This window comes from Pleurodeles waltl, chromosome 4_2 (genome assembly GCF_031143425.1).
Source record: "Pleurodeles waltl isolate 20211129_DDA chromosome 4_2, aPleWal1.hap1.20221129, whole genome shotgun sequence".
Taxonomy (NCBI): Eukaryota; Metazoa; Chordata; class Amphibia; order Caudata; family Salamandridae; genus Pleurodeles; species Pleurodeles waltl.
Genome location: NC_090443.1, coordinates 771,093,925 through 771,119,725, shown reverse-complemented (window position 1 = coordinate 771,119,725; position 25,801 = coordinate 771,093,925). Strand labels below are relative to the sequence as shown.

The following is a 25,801-nucleotide window of genomic DNA, read 5'->3' as shown; positions in this document are numbered from 1 at the left end:
GAAGGCACCAGATATAAATATAGGGCCCTCAGACCCAATGGTCAGTTCATGTTCTAGATCTGCGAAAGGATTCTCAGAGGACTGCCTGCTGCTGTGGCCTGCTGTGTTCTTCAGAAAACTGTTTTGCTGCACCTGAAAGGACTGCTCTGCTGCCTGAAGCCTGCCTTGAACCTTTAGAGGCCTGCCTTGCTGCTTGAGCCCTGTTCCACTGCTTGAACCCAAAGCTAGCAGAGTGACTTCAAGGGTTAATTGCCCAGCCTCTTGATCAGAGCCTAAGGGACAGAACAAGCTCCCACCATCTTGAGCCCACACCTGGGCCCAGCCTGAATGAGTCCTAACTCACTAAGTGGTACCTCTCCAGTCCTAGACCCTTGGAAGTGGTGCTTAAGTTGCCCACATAGTCAAAACCTAAAATATGGTTATTAGACTTGTGAGCCTTAGGGTGGTCTTCCCCCTTGGCCTTTGGACTCTGTGTACTTTACCACTGCTAATCAGTAACATGGCAAAATTGGCTTACACTCAATTTGTTCCCTTGTATGTCCCTAGTAAGATAGTACTACGGTACCCACCACGTAGTGAAATGCTACAAGTAAGCCTGAAGCACATATTGTGCCACCCACTTAGGTAGCCCTGTAAAACATGTTGCAGGCCTGCCATTGCAGCCTGTGGGTGCACTTTTAAACTGCCATATTGGCATGGCAAAATAATCCTTTTGCCAGGCCTAAACCTTCCTCTTTAAAACATCTAATTCAACCCTAATTTGGGCCCTAAATTGCCTATAGCGCAGGATTTAGTGTATGTAAAACGCTGGGCATGTACTTTTAGGTCTAACATTTCCCAGAAACAAGAAAAGGCACCTGCAAAGAGGTACAGAGGGAAACAGAAGGGGCATTGCCGACAACAATCTTCACTGCATTGGGGCATCTACAATAGGAAACACCCAATGAGCTCTTAAGCTTAAATCTGGAACAGAGCCAAAATGATTGTGCCAGATGGAAAATATATTGATCACCCACAAGTGAATGCTGTGCAATTTGGTATAAACATAGTGCTTTGGGGTCTACTCTCAATTCGGAGATTGCTGGAGAAGCAGAACAACAGTGTGACGATGCGAGCCACAAGTATAGTTATTGATGACTTTACTGTATCGTTTAACTTACATATAACATAAAAACGTAAATGTGAGTCTTACCAGTAGAGGCACCCAATAATAATTAATGTCTGGTGTTTCTTGCGCGATGACTGGTATTCTTTTAGTAAAGAAAAAGAACGCCAGAACACCTGTGAAAAGATACAAAAATCAGCACTATTTGTTAATGTACCTTCCAAATGATTCATCACAATGGATGCACAAGAACTAGTCATTCTTAAACAACCTTTCTGTAGATATTGTTCAGACAAACATTTAATTAAAATAGAGTGTTGTAGTGATGACTAAAAATAGGGAGGTGTGGTGATGACTAAAGTTTATCACTTTGGTGGGCCTACAACAACTGATTACGTGTATTTTTACAAGTAAACCATAGTCTAAATTCTTGAAATGAGTGTGTATTACAATACCAAAACAATGAAAAGCGGTTAGGAGGTTAGGAAATTTTAAAGAAAATGATAAAATGTGCACCTAAAAAATAATGGTTTATGAAACATGGGTGACACAGCTTCAGGCTTCTTTTCAGGCTAAATGCAATAGGATGTTGTTCGACTGAAGCCTGGTGCTTCACCCGTGTCACAGTTTTACTGCATACTCATAAGGTCTGCCTGGTGGTTGAAGGGCATCACTCTTCTCTTCCCGATAGAAGACTACCCACCATGTTTAGAGATCCACACCAGGCTAGCAGGTATATCTCTGCTTTTAGTGAGTCAGCTTTGCTGCAGCAGCTTTGTTGAAGGCAAAACATTTTGCGAGGCAGGCATCTTATTTGATACAACCACTCTGCAAAGTTTATTGTTTTTCAAAAATAAATTCTGGGAATGGAAGTTCATTCTTGAAAATCAAACAATCAATGATCCCAGTGTACAGGGATTTTCCTTCTTGAGAAGATGGCCTTTAAAAGATATCACACTACAGGACTACCATGCTTGTACAGCAGCTGAGGGCAGGGAAATCTAATGATGGCCCTTTAACAGCTTTCTGGTTAGATGCTTCTGACAGTGGAGCTAGTGGAAGACCAGTGCTTCCCCCAACCCAAAGTATAGAGAGGGTAAATGTGAGTTTAGTTGATGAAGCACCATAGAGTTTCCAAGTGCACTCATTTCTCCAAACTCTAAATGACCCCACTAGTCTCTCAGGTGGAGCTGAAAATCTTTCAGTGGGGCAAGGCAGGATGTGGTGGCTAAGGCAGACTCCAGAAAACCAGATATGTGGAATTCAGAGTCCCGCTCCCACACTGAGTTTAAATGGCCACTCTTTTGAGAGGGAACATATTGAAATCTTTGGCAGCTGAGGTCATTCTGCCACTGGGATCACTTGACAGTCTTATTCCACAGACAACATGAAGATTTGGACAAACACATTTTTGGGTCTTGATATTCTCCAGCAAAGCAAAGCTGGAAGCCAAAGAGGGATCAACCAAATCACATACCTTTTGTCCACGTTTCTGTTGAAATGTTGCTTTTAGCAGTCAAAAGGCCGGAGCAGGTCAAACCAGAAAACCTTGCTTGCCTAGACTGGGCCTTTCTCACCTTGCCTTGGTACCTTGTTCCAGTCCTCTGAATGTTGAAAGACACAGGGTAACGGATATTTCTCTGTTGGCCAATTCAATTGCTTTCAAAGTGCCAGGTTGTGCACACTTTGGGGCATATTTATACTCCGTTTGCGCCGAAATTGCGTCGTTTTTTTGGACGCAATTTCGACGCAAAACTAACTCCATATTTATACTTTAGCGTTAGACGCGTCTAGCGCCAAAGTCCATGGAGTTAGCGTCATTTTTTAGCGTGGACACCTACTTTGCGTTAATTATATGCAAGGTAGGCGTTCCCGTCAAAAAAATCGACTCCGAGGCATGTGCGTGGGATTTATACTCCCGGGCAAAAATCACGCCCGGGAGTGGGCGGGTCAAAAAAAATGACGTACGCCCCCTTTTGCACCGTTTTTTAGCACCTACAAAAGGCAGGCGTTAAGGGACCTGTGGGCTCTGAAGGAGCCCAGAGGTGCCCCCCCATGCCCCCAGGGACACCCCCTGTCACCCATGCCCACCCCAGGAGGACACCCAAGGCTGGAGGGACCCATCCCAGGGACATTAAGGTAAGTTCAGGTAAGTGTTTTATTTTTATTTTTTTGTGGCATGGGGGGCCTGATTTGTGCCCCCCTACATGCCACTATGCCCAATGACCATGCCCAGGGGACAGAAGTCCCCTGGGCATGGCCATTGGGCAAGGGGGCATGACTCCTGTCTTTGCAAAGACAGGAGTCATTTCTATGGGGGTTGGGAGTGAAAAAAAATGGCGCAAATCGGGTTGAGGCGAAAAAATTGCCTCAACCTGACTTGCCCCATTTCTTGACGCCCAAGCTCCATATCCCCCTACGCCGGCGCTGCCTGGTGTACGTCGTTTTTTTAACGCACACCAGGCGGCACCGGCGGCTAATGCCGGCTAACATCATTCAATAAATACGGCGCCCGCATGGTGCTTCAGAATGGCGTTAGCCGGCGCTAATTTTTTTGACGCAAAACTGCGTTGGCACAGTTTTGCGTCAAAAAGTATAAATATGGGCCTTTATGAGGGCATAGAAAGAAATGGGAGAAAGGCTCATTCACTTTCTTCAGCCAGTGTTCTGCCAAAGTCATGTACCAACTGGTCTCAATGTCATTCATCAAAGATGCCTTCTTATGTCCTGCATTTCTGTGTGGACATTGGAAGGCTACCCCTCTTTCTGTTTGAGGAAGACTTCCTAAATTTGTATTTAAAGGTTGTCAGAATTCAAATAGAAGACCAGTTTAGCTGTCTGAGTTCCTGTAGACCACCCATGGACTGAACTATTAAAAAGAGGAACCTCCATTTCTCTCTCAATGAAACACCTACCAAGATTGTTTCTGGGTCCAAGACACTTTCTGGATTGATACCTTCCACCCTAGTTGTAAGAAAGCCAGCATCAAAGGCAGATCCATGCTTTAGCCCTGTTTTTATAACATGCTATCATCAGAGAACATATCCTCACTTTTCTCAAATACCTGTTGAGAGACGTGCCTATAATTAAACTCCTTTTGTCAGCCTCTCACGAATCCTTCACCAAGGATGCTGCCCCAAATGCCCTGTATTCCCTAATGACTTCCCATTGGGTGTCATTCAGGCTTCGTAGCTGCACTGAGGACAGTGAATAACAGCCACAGTTGCGGGTGGGAATCTTGCAGATCCAGGGCATAGGCTGTACAGGCTTAGAAAAGTATCATCTTTGGGACATATTTACCAAAGATCTAAAGTTATTTGTGAATAAACTTTGTTTTATAATAAAATGCCAGAAAGGTTAGCCTTCTTCTTGCTACCTATGCCATGTTAGTGAAATATATTCTTACACTTAATGCAGACTTTGACATAAATAGATAACCTGTCCCAGCTATGCAAATAGTAGCACTTTTTAATTTCGTTACAGACATGTCAGTCCCTTGTTTAGCATGTCTCAGTTCTATACAATATGCATTTAGGTGTTGTGGGCTCCAAGACACAGGTGCTCATTCCGAGTCCGTGGTCTTGAGACCGCCAGACTCGGGGTGGCCATCGGACCGCCGCGGTAGTGGAAGGCTGATCCGCCACATTCCGTCTGCAGCCGAAACGCTGTGCGAATACCGCGACACCTCCGTGCTGGAGACGGCCTCCAACCTGGCGGTCCCGGTAGTTGTAATCCTACGAGTTCCATTCCACCAGCCTTTCCATGGCGGTTCACACCACTGTGGAGAAGCTGGCAGATTGGGGGTGTCGGGGGCCCACTGGGGGCCCCTTCACTTCCCACGCACTTAGCATTGGCAGTGAAGGGGCCCCCATGCACAGCCCCATCGTACATTTCACTGTAAAATGCACGATGGGTACTGCTGCATCCGCTGCACCGCCACACTGGTGCCGGCTTGATTCCAAGCCGGCATCAATGTTAAGGCCTTCTTCACCACAGCGCCGGCGGGCGGCGAAGTCGGAATACAGCCGGCAGTGTCTTTCTGGCACCAGCAGTCATGTAGCAGTTTGAATTTGGCAGGTGGCGCTGCCCGCCAAACTCAGAATGAGCACCTGAGTTCTATCTGCCATTATAGCGAGTAACTTAGGTACCATACAAAAAGATGCATGTCCCTGCAGTCTCAGAAAGGGTTTCCTGGATCACTCAAATGAGGGAACATGTACTTTTCATAAACGTGAAAACTCGCAAAGTGAATTTCCACATCTGCCAAAGTATGCTGTAGGTGTGCTGTTTATGATTAACATTCGCCTTCGTACCCACAACACAAAAAAGATGTTGCAGCAAAATGCTCAAATCGGTTTAGTCTAAAGAAGTGCTGATGATGACTGACCATAAAATCTAACTACAGTATTACAATTATAATAATTACAAAAAAGGTAGCTTGGGGTGGTTACATTTAATGAACGTAAAATGTGAAATACCTACCCACTCCACCAGCAACAAGAATTTTGCCAAGGAATAATAAAAAGTCTGTGACCTGGTCTAATATTGCCACTCTGTGAAAAAGAGCAAAACAATTGTAAGTAATGCTTTATTTTAAAATGAAAATACAATTTCAACTCTACATGCAGTTAAATCTTATTTCATACTTAACCAACTGTCTTCTCAGTGCTGTGTTTCTTTCAAAATCATAACGTGTAAGGAAAGTCTTCATAACAAGAAAGAATGTAAAATGTGTTTTTTTACGGACTAACAGGTGTGTCTTGGTGTTTTACCTACAGAATTGTTACAGTCATGTCCACATATTTATTTATTTATTTGCAGTATTTTATATTGTGGTATACTGCAACATGATCAATGAATATAATTACTGTGGACCTAAACTATGAAACAAAAATCACTGATACAATATTAGTAGCTATCTAATACCTACATGGTAAGCACATTACAACAGCATTAAGACAGCACTGTTCGTAATCCACAAGGCACATCTGCATAATGGAAACCTATATAAGATTAAGCCACAAATGTCTGCACAAGAGAACGATTGACATTCACCATAAGATGCCTTAAATGAATGCGTTACTTCCTCCATATGAATCTCAACTATAGGCACATTGATGAGGCTGCTTTACCACAAAGCCTCACAGTCAAATCATCATGCAGAATAGGAAGCAGCTGAGTCATTCATGAGCTCCATTTTACAAAATATTCTAGCACAGCTTTTGAGTGCAAATGGTGGTAACTGTAATGCCATAAAGAATATATTTCTCCATTTTTACAAACAGAAAAGTGTGAAGACTAATAAGGCATATTTTCAGAATTGTATTACAGAAGGGGAGACTTCCACCACTGAATTTTGCAAGGTTGAAAAAGATGTGAAAACCATTGAACAGGCATTCAACCCCAGTCCTTCTCTTTCACACCACTATAAAAATCACCTGTATTCCATCGGCATCTATGATCCTAGTAAATTATTGTAATATTACCTACGTATGACTATTTAAGACATTTTCCCAACCTTATAAAGCAGTCTGCAAGTGTTTGGCCTGTTGCTGCAAACTTCCACCCAACCTCACAGCAGATGCTTAAGTCTACCGTTATTTTATCATGTATATAACACCATCATGATTACATTTTGATAAAATCGGCTTTTTTCAAGGTTTCTTGAACTGATAGCAACTCACTCTATAGGGGCAAAAATCCACATTCAATACCAAGTACCCAAGTAGAGTATGAAGTATGAACGTCAATGCGGAAATGCTTTGATACATAAGAGCCGTAGACCCTACTAATTAGTTGTCCCTTTTCTTTTTGATCTTTTCACCGCTCATGTAAAAATGCTCTGAAGTAGTTATAAAGTAACATTTAGCACTCAAAAGACAGTCAAAATAAATAAATCGATCTAAAGAGGGGAGAAGTGGTACACACACTTTGCATCAAAACTGGCAAAGTACATTGATATCACCAAAAGGCAGGACTTTAAACACTATCTTTTCCTGGCAATTCTCTCCCTCCTATCCCTAGCTAGTGGGGAAATCATGTCAACCTATTAAGCATTGAATAGTGGAATAAATGTGGGGCCTATAAAAATATATTTCTGCCTGTCTAAACTGGCGACCCAAATTCCCAGCCATTCACATTGTCTATGGAATCACTGACATAATATTGATGCATACAATATCTAAACAACAAAATATTGGAAAATAAATATAATTAACAAAAATATCGACTTTCTATACTCACCTAGTAAAACCACAGATATTGCGAACACAAATATCATTGTTAAAAATATTATTTTTTATTTATATCAAAAACACAAGTATCTGAAAAAATAGTCACCTTTAAATAAACATATACTATGTCAAAATATTGATTCAACCAATATAAACTACAATAATATTGCCAAAATATTTGCATGATTAATGAATATAAAAAACACGGTTTACAATAAAACAATTATTTAAAATAAACCTTAATCATTCAATATACAAGTTTAAATCAAATCTAAATATATAACATCACCATTAACTACAAACATATATATATATATGTATATATATTAATATTTAGTATACATTTAATATATTCATATTTACTAATATAAATAACATGTATATATATGGGTGTGTGTGTATATAACAATATTTAGGTTGTTGTCTAAATAATAATTCTATTCAAACTTATCAAACTATGGGGCTCATTGCAACAGTGGCAGTCCCAACACGGGACCGCTAATGCCTGCCAGTCAACCCAGTGGGAACAGTGCTACGGCACTGGCCTTGGCTCCCTTAAGCCAAGGCCATATCCGTAGCACTACAGCACCCTCAGGATGCACAATGTCTGGAAAGCAGACAGTGTGCTTTCCGATGGTGCAGTGCAGGGGCTCCCAACACTGGCTTTCCGCCAACCTTTGTTTGGTAGGTTCCCGCCCTGTAAAGGGTGGTAGAAAGCTGAGTTTTAATCAGCACAGAGGCGCGTGGCTCAGCACAACTCAGACCACTGTCGACCCGTCAGATACCACATTCCTGGTGGTGACGTTGGTCTCCTGGCAGTCTGACTACCAGGGTTGTAATGTGGCGGTTGGACAGCATGGACTGCAGTGGTCCAACCTTCACCACTAGTCTGGCGGTCCTTGGACCACCAGACTCCTCGTAACAGAGCCCTATATATCATACATTATAAATACAACCTAAAGTAGTGTTGGCTATAGCAGGACATAGCTGATAAAAAAAAAATCAAACTAAAACTAAACCAACCAATAAAGTCGAAGTGTTAACAACTTAAGCCAATAAAATCAGACAAACAATTAAATCAACAATATAAAAGGCACACTGATATAAACCACAAAATATTTCAAAAATGGCAAATGCTGCAGGATGAGGAACTGACCAATTCTCAAACAGATCATGAACAAAGAAATATATAAATCTCTTCAACTATGTAGCCATGTATATACAACTTATATGTAAACTAAAACTTACTTGTAAATAACCTTAAAACATGTTTCTTAACATGTACTTCCTAAAAGAAAACACTCCAAATTGGAAGCCTGCAATAAAAAAACAACTAGCAAAAAAATAACAAAATTTTGATAAAACCATACCTCAACCGACACAAACTACCTATCAATTAATATTTATAATGAAACTGATACTTTTTAATCCAACATAAAAGAAAGCACATTCTCTACATTAGAACACTCCCAATAGAAAAGCTGCAAATCAATGTGAAACATCTAAAATGAAAAACCATGTAAGTGAGCAAAATAGAAGTAGTTGTATAATTTTACATGTAAATAACAAATGTACAAACCTTAGAATATTGCAAATATTAATACTATTAGGCTACTTTCAGATACAATGACAGAGAGAGCCAAATACAGAACATCACAAAAAGGAAAGCAGTTACTATGGACCTCATTACGGGTTTGGCAGTCATGAGACTGCTAAACTTGCGGTGGCGGTTGGACCACAGCGGCTTTGATGGTTGGACCACCAAATTATGACTGGTGGTCAGACTGCCGTCCCTGCTGGGTCCATGGTTCCTAACGGCATGACAGTGGTTGGGCTTGCAACCAGTCATGGCAGCACTGAACTCAGCACCGCCTGGCTGATTACAACCCTTACAACCCCTCTTTAAGCCAGCCTTTTCATGGCGGGAAGCCTGTCATTAAAAGGCTGGCGGAAAGGAGGTGCTGTGGGCCACTGGGGGCCCCCTACATTGCCCATGACCATGTTGTGGGCAGGCCCCCGCATTGCTCACAACCATGATGTGGGCAGTGCAGGGGCCTCCCTGCCCAGTAGTGTCAGAATGTGCAGTGTCTGCTTTGCAGACAGTACACCTTCTGAAGGTGCTGGAGTGTTAGGATATTGGCCTTAGGCCAATATCCTAACACTGCTCCCACCGGTCAGCCTGGTGGGAACGTATTACAATATTCCTGCCAGTCAACCAAGAAAGTGCATCAACAGAAAATGTAAATTGGAAATGTATCAAATATTATTATAGTACATGGTATAGGAGGGCCACTACAAAATATGATGGTGTAATTAATGTAAGAGAACACAATCCCCCCCCAGATGTGACAGAAATAGAAGTAAGGGAGTGGATGTGGGTCCAAGAGGACATCATTACAGTATTGCAGGATATAAGAGGCAAGCACTAGGTCCCAGGACCCCACATTTAAAACCCTCAAAGATATACTGCCTAAAGTCCCTGAACATATCAAAGGCTAAATACAACCTATACTCACTTTAAAAAAATTAATTTCACAAACTAAAAAAGCCACCAATTATACTACTTTGCCCCTACAAGATACCAAGACATAGAAATGTCTGCACATTTAACAATGACACATAAAGAGGAGCCTTTCCATTTATATGACAACTGAAATAATGAAAAATGAATGCTAATAATCTCTACAGCAAACTCATGAAAGCTTACCCACTGTTAGCCCTGGGTGATCGATGGGATATTTAAAATGTGTCCCAAACCATTCACTCAGATATATGCCATAAATGGTGAATGTCAAACCACAAATATCCCTTTTATATATGTATTACTACTAAATAACCAAAGCAGCAGCATTTATGATGAGCTTTTAAACTTTAAGCTTTTAAACCACATTAAATATTAAACAAACAACTACCCACTAAAATATCATAGACCTTGGGCAAGCCATGATTTAAACCATTTTAAAAATGTACCCTCACACAGACAAACAAGACTGCTGCTATCATTTCGATCAAAGCATATGGAGACATCTCTAACAATCTGCACAAAGTGTAGAATATTCTACAAACAGCCAATTTTTCCTTTGGAAAAAAAGAGATAGCACTAGCCTATGTCACAGAGGTAGCTAACCACTACAATTTATTAATAGAAAACCCTCTCTGGCAAGAAAAACAAGACAAACTAAGCCCCCTAATTGATTATTTCAAAGACACTTGGATTGACAGACTGCATTGCTCTGATCACAGACACCAATGCAAATTACAAATATCGTTTTGGAATGTCTATGACAGCAGCTTGCACAAGAAGCCAAAACAAACAATGCAGTGGAAGGTTTTCACGCGTCAGCCCAGCGGGAAAGTGGCAGCAGCATTGTCGCCAGTTGGCATGGGCAGTGCTGGGTTCCCCATCCCCAGCACCCTCGTAATGCGCACTGTCTGATTACGAGCCAGTGACATGCTTCTGCCACTTTCCCGCTGGGCTGAACCACTGGTCAGCCCAGCGTGAACGTCTTAATAGGGCCTGCGGGGAAGTAGCCAGCACAGTGGCAACCACCCCGTCGGGAGTTTGGTGTGCAGGTGTTCCCGTCCACCAAACTCATAATCGGGCCCTAAGTGTTCAAAAGTAAAGCTTTAAAAATATAGACTGCACAAATAAAGAGCATACAAATATCGATCTATATAAATGCCAACCTGTACCTTTCACTATGGAGCACTGCATCCAACTATGCATGAGATTGAGTTAAAAGTGTTTTAACCCAGTTCTACAAAATGTGGGTAATGAGATTGACTATGTTTTACACATTTTTAAACGGTTGACATTTTTGAATGTTTGTTATTTTACATTTTGGAATCGTCTTCTTTGTAGTCTTCAATGAAAATTCCATATTTTTACTTCAAACCTCGTCACTGTTGCTACTCAATAGAAGAGCTCAACATGCCTAAGACCTCATTTTGCTGCCTACTGAGGAGAATGAATTGGGTTAATGGCATGTACCGAAAGAACTGTCTCCATCTCTTCACCCCTTGCATGATGTTTAATTGGGTCATTGCATTTCTGTAAGTATTATGTGATTCGTAATGTTCAGTAAAATCCTGTATTTCATTTTTCATTAATACAATATTGTGCATTGCTACTTCATGAAATCATTCACTACCCACGTCATTTTTAAATCTCGGTTTTTTCGACAGCATTTCAGTGTAAAGTATTTGTAATAAGTCTGTGGTCAAAGAATTGTTACATGCATACTTCATAATAACCAAAACAGCATCAAATATAAAAAATTGCTTCCTTACCTAACAACATTCCTCATGAGTAAAAAGAATGCATCTTTTGCTGAGGTGCAGAAATTCTTTCCGTATATAGCAATCTGGAAACAAAAAGATTAGCTAATAAACTCTCAATAGACCGATCCAATGCAGAACATAAAAACTAGCATAATTAAGACAATCGTGGCTGCCAACAAAATAGCATCTAACCAGCATCCGATTTCTTCTAAGCTGGCAGCTTGGGAACTGGGTGGCATGTAAGTCTCTCCATGAAATGATAAAACGGAATAACAGAAATAAGGGTAATGCTTAAATGTAGGAAACTAACCAGATCTCACACCCTCTACCACCAGACATATCCCTCTATCTGCAAGTATGCTTCATTTAACTGCGTATTGAACTTATTTTTAGATTTATAGATATTGGGATTGTTAGCTGAATTTATTTTTGTAAAAGTGAGTGAATGTCTCAATCCTCGTTCAATGACTATTCTTTTTTAAGCTCAGTATGAAGATAATTTTTAAGCAAACAAAAAACTGAAACTGAGAATTCCGTTTTACATCTAGATAATGTTCCTTCAATGATAATTTAGACAAGTTATTTTCAATTAGAAATTAAAATAAATGTGAATACTTTCAGTACACTAGATACATCTAGGGTCAGAAATCTGATGGGGTGGGTGTTATGACCTAAAGTAGTAATTAAATGCAATACATCATAAAGAGATTAAAAGAAAAAAGCACTCCTCACATCTGTGAGCACAAGGGTAAGAAAAAGAAACACCATGCATTGTTGTGCCAAAATAAACTCCGGTTCTACAAGCTCAGCTGATCTAAAATGCAAAAAGCAATTGTACAAGGAAATTAATAAGAATGTCTACTAGCACATTTTGTGATGAAGGAATCCCCTAGTAGGTTAGAGTACTCAATGCCCGAGAATAAAAGGGTTTAGCACATCTCATTATATAAAAGCACTTCAGAAGTAGCACACCCTTCTCAGGGCATTCCATATTGTGGGAAGCAGAGATTAGGCAAAGTATGAAACCTTCTCCGGAAAGAGGCCTTGCTAGCCCTTATCTGTCAGAGATTCCAGTGTATCTGAATCAGATTGTGTAACTTAGTGCCCCGCAACCGCGACACACCCCTCTCTGCTGAGTTTCCCTTTGGGAAATCTGTTCACTTTCAAAATACTAACAAAAGAGGAGTAGAACTCGAGGTTTATGTGTGTGTTGTGGGTAAAAGGCTACATGATAGGAGTGGGCCCTCTCTGTTCCTAAAAGGAACAGGTCAACGAGTCCTCCCGCTTCTAATCGGAGAGGAATTTGTGAGTGTGTATTTAGCTTCTCTTCCTGAACAGCAGTTATACATTGACCAAATTCTGCCAATAAAGTCATCCCAAGGTCTATTGTTAGTTTATTTAAGTCTCACTGGGTCTACTGATCTAGCAATCAAGACCAAAGCCAAGGTATACCACTGTGCTACTGGCCTCTTCACAGGAAAAGACTGGGTTACCAAACATGTTATTCCTGTTACTAATTAGTCCTATACTGATAGCCTTTTGTTTGCACCATCAATTCTCCTAAATGAATAATGTGTTTCTTGATGATTTTCCTAAATATGGTGCCAGATATAAGTGTACTAGATAGAAGATGTATGCATCTGCTTGAAATGCACAGATACAAATATGAAATGTAATGATATATTTAGCCTTTGAGTTATGAGAGATTAAATATTTTTTCCCTTTCCAGTCAAGGTGGACTGATAAAGGGTACATGCATATCCTAGACTGGAGAGAAACCTTATTTTCTTATGCTAAATGTCCTGAAATAGCCTTACCATTTCTTGCCTTACGGGTTTTTGCTTTTGCCTCATAATACTTTGACCCCTTATCAATATCTCTTCACTGCTTTGAGTTGTTTTCATTTGATTTTTATATTTATACTTGAGGATGGTGTGGCCCTTACTGCATTCTGACATTTGACTATTTGGTGCCTCTGATGCCATCCGTACGGTTGAGGAAAGCTAACAAAGGTGAGCTGAGGATACTCTTAATAAAACCAATTTCCCTTTATTAAGTCTTTCAGTTTGTGCACAGAGGAATATCACCACAGCTCATATCACAACTGTGTCCCACATATCTTACTCAATAGTAGTGGCATACCATAAATTGTACTGAATCAATTCTTACTTACCAAATATATGTGGTTATCTTTTTAAGAAATCTCTGGTTGGGATAAATTTACACAATTCATTCCACAAAAAGATAACTCAACAAATCCTATGAATGTCTCCTTGTGCCCAAGATTTCTCAGTCTTTGGATAGACAAGGATTTGCTTTGCCTCTCTTGCTACTTATAAATGTATAAGATTAATCCGAATTTTTAAAAGCAGTGCTTCATATTGATTTCTACTAACAAATTAGCACCTTAAATTTCACCTTCCTGAGTGACTTTTACTGTGTGAAAAAGATGCCTAATTTCTTAACTGTTGAAAAGCTATCACTGCATTTCAAAGTGTTAAATTCAAATATATTTCTTCTTCCTGTATCTGTGTATACAAATGAACAGATTATTTCATATTTGATTTGCAGATGGTAGGTTTTCTTAGTATTTCTCTATTTATGTATTGCCTATTTCATTTTTAATTATAAACTGTTTTCCTGAATTGCTAATTTACTAATATCCTTTATAAGAATGAGACAACAAATTAACATGTTTCAAAAATTCATAATAAAGAAATAATCCAAGCCAATTAACATTTCCTTAACAACAGAGCCATCTCAGCCAAACTGAATTTAACAATGGAATTAGTCAAAATGAATTGTCAGATCACAATGTGTTACAATGTAATCTAATTTGGTCCCAGATGCTATTCTTGATTGACATTTTACAACAAAATTGCTAAACTTTTCATCAAAGCATTGGCTTGCTTTTTACATAAAAATCAGCCTGGAACATCTGAAGCAGATTATTCTGGATTCATAATGGGATGCCAGACATGCTATAATATCTCGAAAGCTATCCACAGAAAACAGAAGGGAAGGTATCAAAGAAAACACTTCTTGTGATTATGGTCTCTTTGGATTCCAAAAAGATATTGGATTGCATCAATTGGAGCTTCCTCAAACTAGTGTTCAGGAGAATGAGATTTGAAGACATTTAGCAGCTCGATCTCTGCCATTTATGCTCATTCTAGAGCAAAGATACTGCTTAACAACAACACATAAGAAGGAATGATGCTTAGGACATGGACATGTCTGCAATGCCCCTTATGCCACTCTTATTTGCCATATCAGTTGAACCGCTGGCAAACACCACGAGACAACATCCAGAGATCCGGGGAATCCTATTGGGGGGACACACCACAAAGTTTGTTTATCTGCAGATGATGTACTGTTGATGTTAACCAATCCAGAAGTGTCACTGCCCTGGTGAAGCTGGAATTCATTATATGAGTGGTGTTAGCACGTCGGACCTTATTTGGTTTCTTCTCATTAATTTATAAGAGGACGTGTCAGAGGTTCGATGGACCTTTTAACTGTGCTTAGAGTAGTTCTCACCATAAGACTCGAGAGCAATGCCAATCAATAACAATATCAATCAATAGGATCAATAATCTTGGGAGTCAGCAATTTCCATGCACTATGACCCCTTGGTCATGAATAACCACGCCTTTATGTAAAACTTAGAATGTTTATTTCCCTATATTAACAATGCTAATATCACGTAACTTAGTCTAAAAAACAAATTATACATATACAGAAACAATACTGGCTGACTGAATCTTCTAAACAATCTCAATGTGTTCAATGCATGGATCGCTATACATTCCAGAGTTACCAATACAAATCAATAGCAAGAATAACTGCGCAATAGAAATAGCATACATTTAGATTCAGCAAAGAAAATACATCAACTGTTCTTAATATTTAGCAAGCATCTTCAGTGAGTCTCCTAACTTGTTTGGGCATCATGCAATACAATTTACTCAACTCAAATTTAGAAAAACATCTAACTATGGCTCTATCCAAAGTAGCGTTTGGGGCCTAAAGGCAAAACTAAATGACATCGAGATCAATTACATGGTCTTATACCATTCCTCAGTATAGTTCAGCAAGCTGCGACAGTCTTCATCAACTGGAAATCTGTTCGGTCAGCAAGACATCAGGACTCAGCAATAAAGTTCAAGATAGAAAAGTCTTAGGAACGGACATAATTCAGAATGCTACTTTTCGGCAACAAAGTTAGAAAAAGTGAGTGGGCCCTTTGGGACGGTTAGGAAAAATGTGCGTGTCTCCTCTCGGTACAGTCTGGCTAAGTTAGGTTCCCTAAAACTTCTTTCCACATTGCTATTGGTCAAAGAATCGTACGTTTACATTTAGTCCAATGAAAGTAGAACCTCAGATCTAAGATATAACTAAACTGTCTTTTGCATGCTGATGATTGGCTCCTCTTCTCCTGTTCTCGTCGTTAGCCTTGTCAGGTAATCATTTTGTATCAGCTTATACTCCAGTCAGTGCATCCACTGTTAGTTCTGGGAACATCGCCTTTACTCACACTAAGTTCTACAAAGTCTCAATGGCCAGTACAACATATTCTAGCGAGGAGTTCTCATGGGAAAGAAATGTAGCCACTAGCATCTGGTCAACGCAGTGGAAAATTACAAATCTAATTCTCTAAGCAACAATTTTGTGACTCATTTAAGCAATGCAACTTGATATGAGGCCGTGTAACTACGACCGAGACCTCGCTAATTTAAGGCCTATGACTAATACAGCAAATACATAATACATGATCATTAATATAACATACAACTACATTAATCTAAACATGAGCACAACATTTTACGTTAATAAGCAGTTAATAAGGACACTTCGTGATTGTTGACGGTCACTCAAGTAGGCACATTTTCAAGCTTGACTATTATTTATCTATATTAAGTCATTTTTTATGTAGATTCAACATTCAAAATACATGAATATTTATTAGTAAAATTTCAGCATTAACAATCCCTCCTCTAATGACTAAATATGTCATCACACTTATATCTTCCCCACACAAATTTTTGCTTCAGCTACAATTTGTCGACCCTATCTCTTTTAATTTTTCATTCCCTCTTCGATTTTTCCCTAAACTATTTTTCCATTTACATTTCTTCCCTCCTCTGATCATTTTTCATTTTCTTTGATTTAATCACATGATACAATTTACATATTACCGATGCTCCAATTATACAAATCACAATAATCAATATCCCCTGCATTATTTTCAATATTATCCCTTTACCAAGGTTGGTGAGCCAATTTCCCACTGAAACAAATCCTTTGCCAACTTTTTCCAAAACACCTGTTTCTTTCAGCTCTTTCAGATCAGCATTGTCATTAGTCAGATTAGTAAGTAAGCTGCTAATTTCTTTGCTATTATCAGGAATATATGAACAACAATGTTTTGAATTCAACATTTTGCAAACTCCGCCATCCTTTGCTAAGAGAATGTGTAACACAAGGTGGTTCTGAAGAGTCATAGATATTACTGCAGCCATTTCAGTGTCCATTAGGATCATGGCTCTTGAAAAATTTGTCAGCATGTTATCCACAATAGCAGACAACTTTTGAATCTTTAGAGAACTCCCACCGAAGGAATTATCACTCCATATATACCCACTATACTAGAAGAAGATTCTCTCTTTTGTTTAACGTGATGTAACTCAGTCATTTTCGGTAATCTTTTCGAGTCCTCAAGTTGAAATATCTTTGGGAAAACTATCCCTAAGTAACATGTGCCATACCATCCTCTTGGAAGATGGTAATAGGCATTCATCCCACAGATGTAATAAACTACAGGAACTGCTGGATCCTGTCCATTCAACATTTACTCTGAAACATAAATACAAGTCTACATTCACTCGTTCCCACAAACAATGTATCAGTTCTAGATTTAGACCTATATATACACAGCTTTTCTACGTGTTGCGCATCTAAAGCTAACCTTCCTTGAGTTTTTATTTCACTAAATGCGTAGTCATTTCTAAATGTTCTTTTCTCTAAGCCCTTTTCTAATCTTGCTTCAATGCCTTCCTTCTATCATCTGTCTGATCTAAAAATCTCTTTTCTATTGGTGTAAGTAAGCATGTCAAATTGTTTCTATGCACATGTGCAGTGCCAAAGGTTAACGTAGACTCAAAGAATCCTCTCACTAATTCTATAGTGTTCTCTTTAGCTACTCTACTCAGGTACTTAATTATAGGGACGAACGAAAACACAACATCATAGTTGGAATAGAAGTACTGGATGTACTTCTGATTATAGAATCTTGCTAGTAACAGACTACAACTCATCCCATAACTGAGGGGCAAACTATGATAGGTAACTCCTTCCGTGACTGTTGAAGGAATCTGCGTGAAAACATAACAATTTCTTGCATTCATTGTCTCAACATACTCACTCAATAAGCAATAGAAAACATTAGAAATCTTCTCTCCTTGTCATGTCCACCTCTTCCTCAATTGTTTTCACTATAATTGCTTCCTTTCTCTTCGCTTGTGACTCCGGCCTCTTATCTCCTTTCAGTGGATCTTTCGTTAATGTTCTTTTAAGTGTCAAACTTGTAACTTCTTGCTCTGCAGGACTTTCTTTTCATGGAGACCTGCAACTGTTTCAGGAGGAGTCAAACCATAGTGGCTTTTATACGCCTCAACTCCTTCCCCTTCTGGGGTCCGTTGTTTGCTCTGTTTGTTTCTCAAGACTGTCTGCTTCTGGGAAAGTCCTCCTCTGACTAGACTCTCCTGCTGCCTCAATTGAGGTTGGTTCACTTTCACTTTCCTGTATGTCTTCACCTTCGTCTCCCACAGGAGTGGCTGAACCGATTTCGATTTGCTCAGATTCCGTCTCAGTTCCTCTTTCTCCCCTTTCTGGCTCTGGAGTTGGTCTGGTCGATGTTGGTACTCTCATTAACTCCTTTTCATTGTCCAAAGGACATGTCACTTTCCTCGTATGGCTTGCATGGATCCACTTCTGAACTCCAGTGCACTCCACAGGGATCAGCACTACCTGGTAAGGGCCTTTCCACTGAGGCTCCAAACACATTTTCCTCACATGCTTTCTGATCACAGGTTGTGTCCTTGATCTTGAGATGGTTGCAGTGTGGTGGCTTCCACCTGATGAGAGAAAGAGCGAACCACATCAGCCAGACCCTTGCAGTAGTCCAACACCATATCATCTGTTATGTTAACTAGAGCATTTACAGGAACCGCTGGCAAACTCATTGCTCTGCCCATGAGGATCTCATGTGGTGACAGTCCTGTCTTCCTGTCAGGTGTGTTTCTCATTGTCATCAGTAATGCATCGGCCATTTCAGATTTTTGGACGCACACATTTTCGCCATTCTTGATTTCAAGGTACCATTCATCTGTTCCACAAATCCTGATTCTTCAGGGTGGTAGCTACAATGCAACTTATGCTCACTGCTCAAGGCTGAACACAGTAATTTAATTACTTCATTGTTGAAGTGACTTCCTCTATCTGATTCTAAAGAGATCAGAAACCTGAAACGTGGTATCAGTTCCCTAAGCAGTAAATTCACTACTGTGAGACTATCACTTCTTCATGTCGGGTAAGCTTCACTCTAGTTACTAAAGATGCAGACAATCGCCAACACATAGCTCAATCCTCCACACCCAGGCATCTCAATAAAATCAATCTGCATTCTGCTGAATGGACGTCCTGCTCTTCCAATGTGGCTCAAATTGCCCACAGTCCTTTTTCCGGCATTCATTTGTAGACAAATGACGCAACAATGGCAAACAGCTTCAGCAACCTGTCTGAACTCTGGATTGAACCAATTCTGTTTGAACACACAAATCATTGCATCCCTGCCAACATGTGATGGACCATGATAATATCTAGCCATTTGTGTTAACAAACTGTTCGGCAATACCAACTGACCTTCTTCTGAAACCCATAGTTCATCCTGATGCGGTACACATTTCATTTTGACCCATGACCTTTTCTCCTCCCTCTCAACATTATTCTGCAATGTTTTCAGTTCTTCCAAGGTATCTATAACATGTAATGCATAACTTGGACATCTCATCTTCCTCAGGTAACAATTCCCATTTGTCTTTGAAAGATATACAGTTCAATGCACAAAACCTTGCGACTTGATCCGCATATCCATCTCCCATTGACACAAAATCTTGTGATTTCAGGTGTGTACTGCATTTCACCACGGCAATCTTCTCAGGCAGTTGAATAGCTTGCAACAACTCCTGAATTCTCTCACCATTTCTGGCTGGTGAACCAGAAGAGGTCAGGAAACCTCTCTGTGACCACAACTGGCCAAAATCATTCACTATTCCAAATCCATGCTGGCTGTCCGTATAGACGGTAACTCTAAGCTGTACAAAAACATGGCATGCTCTAGTACGGGCTCCAGTTCCACCACTTGTGCAGAGTGTACTCATCGAAGCCAGGATATTTCAAGTATACCAGGAATTGTACATACAGCATATCCTGCTCTCAGTATTCCCGTATTATCCCCTAGATAGGAACCATAAACAAAGATAATTTGGTCATTTTCTTCCAATCAGGTTTCTCTGATATCGGGTCTCGGTTTTGTGCACAGATCAGTTACTTAGAGACAATCATGTTCAACATCTTCCAATTTATCAATTTCAATATTTTCATTTGGGAGCAAGATTATCAGGTTAAGCACTATACACCTTTTCAATGACACATTTGGGGACCCCAGGATGCTTGTTTCATAACAAGTCAGCCTGGCACCTGTTAGATATTGCGTTTTGGTTCGTGTAAGTAAAACTTCAACAGAGTGAGGGACCATTATAGTCAGGGGATGTCCCATAATGATGCCCTCACACTGAGTGAGGCTCTGTCTAACCACAGTGACTGACCGCAAACAGCCTGGTAAAGCTGCTGCAACTGGGTCCAAAGTAGCTGAAAAATATGCTACTGGGCGGTTTACACCACCATGGACTTGAGTCAAGACAGACAAAGAAAATGCATCACAATCATGACAGAACAACATGAGGGGTTTTGTGTAGTCTGGCAGTCCCAAAGCCGGAGCTTTGCACAAACTCTCTCTCAATTAAAAAAATGCTTGCATACAGGCCTGATCTAACACTAGAGGATCAGTAACTTCTTTGTGAGTCATCTTCTGCAATGGCTTTGAAATGACTGAAAAGTTAGGAATCCACTGGTGACAATAGCTTACCATTCCCAAAAACATCCTGACATCCCTCTGTGTGGCTCGGGGACTCATCTGCAATATGGCTGTGAGCCTTTCTCTGGACATTTTCCCAATTCACTTCTAAGTCTGGTGACCCAAATATTAGCTGGGGACACTTTATGACCATTCTTTCCTAAATGGTTCAGTAAGGCAATCGTATCTTATTTGCACTCTTCCTTTGTTTTGGATGCTATCAACAAATTATCAGTGTACTGTACCAATGTTCGATTGGAAAGGCATTTCCAATGACTCCAGGTTCTTTTTCAAGATCTGGTTGAAAATGGAAGGTGATTCTGAAAACCCTTGAGGAATTCTACACCAATAGTAGACATGATCTAAAAATTTTAAAGAGAAGAGAAATTGACTATCCTCTTGAAGAGGCACAGAAAAAAATGCTTGTGACAGGTCCATTACGGTGAACCAATCAGCATCACATAGAATCTGAAACAAAATCACTGCTGGATTTGGCACCACGGGACAACATTTAATCACAATATAATTTATTTTTCTCAAATCTCAATCCCATTGTCGGTGAATTACATGGACTGCTCAACACTTCTTTCAAAACCCCATGATCAACAAATTCTGCAATTATGGGAGCAATTTTCTCAATGATATCCTGTATCATGTGGTACTGGGAAATCTGGAGAAAAATTGTGTTGGCTTTACTGGAACCTTAACTGGTTCAAATACTTTTTATCAGGCCAGTGTCTTTCCCTGTCAAATCCCACACTTTCTCTTTAACTATTCCTTGTAAATCTGAAGGAAGATCCTTTACTGTGAAAACTGGAAAGAAGCTAATCAGAGTGTGCTTCTCATTTATTGTCTTGCACTCTGTCTCTAGGACTGGGTCATCTTTGTCATCGCTATTTGTCTGAATCTTAATTCCATCATTTGAGCAAGCAATAGAACTCCTTTTTTTACACAATAAGGGCCAGATGTAGGTATATTCCAATTTGCGACTTGTAAATTGCGAGTCCGAGCGACTCGCAATTTGCGAGTTGCAAATTGGAATGTAGGATGGTGTGCATGACACCATCTGCGACTTGCAAGGGGGTTGCAAAGGCCCACCTCATTAATATTAATGAGGTGGGTCGCAATTTGCGACCCCCTTGAGACTCGGGGAACTCACGGGGATGGTGGCCTGCTGGAGACAGCAGACCACCATGTCTGTGACTGCTTTTAAATAAAGGAGTTTTTTTTTTGTAATGCAGCCTGTTTTCCTTAAAAGAAAACGAGATGCATTACAAAACGAAAAAATTAAACATTTTCGTTTCATTTTTTCAGAGCAGGCAGTGGTCCATAGGGCCTGCTCTGAAAAAATGTTTGCAGTTCCATTCACAAAGGGGAAGGGGTCCCCTGGGGAACCCTTTCCTTTTGCGAATGGGTTAGCACCCATTTGAAATGGGTGCTAACTGCGATTGCTTTGCGACCTCGTTCGCGCTCACAAAGCAATCTGGCATTGCATTGTGACTTGCAATTAGGAAGGGGACTCCCCTTCCTATTGCAACTCGAAAACCCGTTTTGCAATTCGGTAACCAGGTTACCGAATCGCAAAAGGGGTTTTGTGCATTGCCAAGTGCAGTTTGCACGTCGCAAACAGCGAAATTGCTGTTTGCGACGTGCAAACTGTTTGCTACATCTGGCCCTAAGTCCCTTCCCAGTTAGGATACCAGACTTGAGTCACAGACCACAAATTTGTGTAATCCTTTAAAATTGTCAGTTTTAACTTGAAATGGTTCTGTAATTGGGTTGGTCGAATATCGATTCACTCCTACTGCAATCTGGACTGTTTTTCCTGAAAGGGGCAAATTTGGAACTTCTGCCGTTCTCACTGTAGAGCGTGTAACTCCTGTGTCAACCAAGAATGAAAATTTGTGACCCATTACGTTTCCCTTCGCAAATGGACCTTTCTGATCTATTTCTAAAGAAGCTGCAAGTACACATTCTTCTTCGTCTGAACTCACCCAATCATAGTTTATTCCATTCTCACTGTGTAACGGGAATTGGTGTACTGTGTTTTTACTCTGGTTAAACCTTTGACCAGTGACCGGTGACCTGTTGAGGAAGCATCACCTGCTGCTGGTTGAGGAAGCATCACCTGCTGCTGCTCCATTGGGGCCTGCGGTATTTGGATTTGCTGTCTAGGTATCATTTGAACCTGCTGTTGCATTGGCTGCAACTGTGCTATCCGCATACGTGGCATTTGCACTTGTTGCATGGGTTGAAACTTTGCATCTGATTCACATTGCTTTGAAAATTTGGATTATGACCTCTCATTCTTGGTCCTCTCATGCTTTGGGAAGAATTGATGTCACTTGCTTGCTGAACGACACATTCCATTACCAACATCGGACACTCCCTCTTCCAATATCCGATCCCTCTGCAAGCGTGACATAGCAACAATCCAATCTCTTCATTCCCTGCATATCATTCTGAACCACTACTGTACCCAACTCTGGATTACTGTATCCGTTTCCCATTCTTCTGCAACCTCTTCATCTCGCCTGATTTTGAAATACCACATTTCCCTGCTGCTCCTGCTGTAGAAAATCTCTCTGCATCCCTGTTTGTGCCACTATAATCTGCATCACCATGACCTTCTCTTTCAACTTCCTCTGTTTCAACTCAATCCTGTCACTACAGTATTTTGCATACTGCAATACCTCGTCGTCGGCTTTGCTTGCCAGCAAATTAAATGACTCTTAATCATCTGGCTAATTTCAGATTTCAAACCTTCCACAAATCTGAACACAAAATGAATCATGTCTTTCGTTTCAATTGTTTCTTTACCACTGTAATGTTTTAACGCCTGCAACAATCTCTCATAGTATCTAAGTATTGACCCTTTCGCTTCCTGGGCTGTCCTGTCTATTCTCTGCCAGTCAATGTTCTTGGGCGAAATTCTTGTTTTCAAAAATTCAATCACTTTATAACAATATTTCATTACTTCAGGAAATGGTGCACCTATGATTGGGTCACTCTCTGCTCCCTTGGTCGGCCAATCTACGTTCCTTTTTCATCAATCCATAAATCTGCCCGAACTACCATCTCTAACAGGGTGTTCAAATCCTACCACAGGCATTTTGTGAGTTTCACAAACCTGTCAGTCTGGGGGTACCATTCTACTGGCTTCTCCCTCAACCTGGGATAGAATGTCACTTCTGCTACAAGAGACATGAATAAAATTCTCTCCTGGAATTTCTCTCATTGGTAAAATTTTTACTAGGTCCTCAACTTGCTGCACATGTGCAGTAAGATTTGCAGAATCCCTTTTCTTCTTGTCTCTCTTCTTAACCTATCTGCCTTCCCATTTGTCTAATGCTCCCCATGTCTGAATGCTCTGTATTAGTTCTCTAAGGTGAATTTTCATTCCAGGTATTCTCATGTTCTTGAAGTCTTTCAAATCAAAATCTATTCTGTAACTCCTCTGCCAGTGTTTTGTTTTCTCCACCTTTATGTCATATTTTTCTGCTAGGTCTGCCAATTTCTGACGTACTATCCCTGCTTTGTTAGTAATCAGTTCACAAAAATAACGCAACTCATTGTCCTTGAACGTGTCGATCCTGTCAAAGCTCATGGTTCCCTCAATTAGGTCTCTGCCTCTAATCTAAGCCTAGTCAGATTCAGGGCACTTTCTCTGCTAGAATCTTTTTGTGTGCTGCTTAATCTTTCTGACCAAACGGTTAATTGCTGGGCTGTGAAACTCTGTAAAGCAACGTTGTTGCGACTCACATCTGGCATTTGCTGTACTGTCAGATTCGGGGTCTCAGGTGTCACTACGCTTGTATTTGGAACTATGTATGATCTCACCTCATTATTTGGAGTGGTCTTGAAGGACTCAAGTCAATTAACAGACCTGCCCCATCAAACGTTGTCTTCTGGGGGTTGTCATTCATGCATTTGTGTTGTACCGCTACTTTCTACGCTCGGTCTAAGAGATGTCTGTTCACTGTCCTCATTATTTCCCTGGGAAAACAAGAGTATGACCAGACCTATGGTAACTGGTACTGACACTGCATCTGGGCTTGCTCTTGTGGATCCGCTCTTCCTGTATTCTGATTTGTCAAGGTGAACATTTTGGTCTGCAATCCTGTTATAGGGGTGTAACGCAGGACTGTCTGTGACTGTATAGGGCTTCTGGGAAACTTGTCCTGACGGCACTATGAATTTGGTTGCTGTATCTACAATAGGTACATCAGGGTAAATTCTCAGGACATTCAGCTGTGGCATTGGATTTTGAGCTGCCGATGTAGTGGACAGATTAGGACTGCTCTATGTCAGGTTAGGATTAATCTGTACTGGACTCATTGTCAGGTTAACCGGTGTTGGTGCCAAAGGGTTTACACTAATGCTTGGACCGCTCTCTTGTGCTGCATATGGTAGGGACAATTTCTCAGTAACTGTAAAATGTGCTCATCATCATCTGACTCTTCATCAAGTGTTAAATATCTCCTAGACTCTGTTGATCTCCGCTCCCTACTCTCGGAGGTGCTCTGTTTGTCCTTCTGGTAGTTCTCCTTTCTTCTCTCTCGCTGACCTGTTTAATTGAAGGAAACAACTTAATTCCCTGTAAAGTCTCGGTTCTCCCAAATTTCTGATTGCTGTCCCATCTAGCGTCCGCTAGTGTCTTTTCTGCCTTTTTCATTCTCCTCCCAAAAGGCTGTTGCTGCTGCAGTCTGGCTACTAGTTCCCAGATTGCTAATGCCTCGAACTGTGCTAGTCTCGGAGGGGGTTTCAAATCATATAGCACCCTCCTCAAAATCTCTAATCTCCTCAAATTAAATGTTCCATGAGCAGGAAACGCTTAATGCCCATATTTATCCATCACTTTGCACCATTGTTTCAATCAAAGACATGGCTCAGCACCCTTCTCTTCGAATACAATCTAAGCAGGTGTACCTTCTGGCGGTGCAATATCTCCTATACCTGTTGTAATATACTTATCTCCCCTTAGGG

The 25,801-nt window shown here is 40.5% G+C and overlaps 1 protein-coding gene across 6 annotated transcripts in view; it reads right to left on the bottom strand.

Annotated features, from left to right (window-relative positions):
- SLC44A5 (solute carrier family 44 member 5) overlaps positions 1 to 25,801 on the bottom strand; it is a 765,772-nt gene that overhangs the window by 50,093 nt on the left and 689,878 nt on the right. For all 6 annotated transcript variants that reach the window (XM_069232424.1, XM_069232422.1, XM_069232425.1 and 3 more), the window contains exons 18-20: positions 11,629 to 11,702; positions 5,588 to 5,658; positions 1,193 to 1,281 (exon numbers count right to left, since the gene is read on the bottom strand). In XM_069232424.1, the coding sequence (XP_069088525.1) occupies positions 1,193 to 1,281; positions 5,588 to 5,658; positions 11,629 to 11,702 (234 nt within the window). The remainder of the gene's footprint in view (positions 1 to 1,192; positions 1,282 to 5,587; positions 5,659 to 11,628; positions 11,703 to 25,801) is intronic.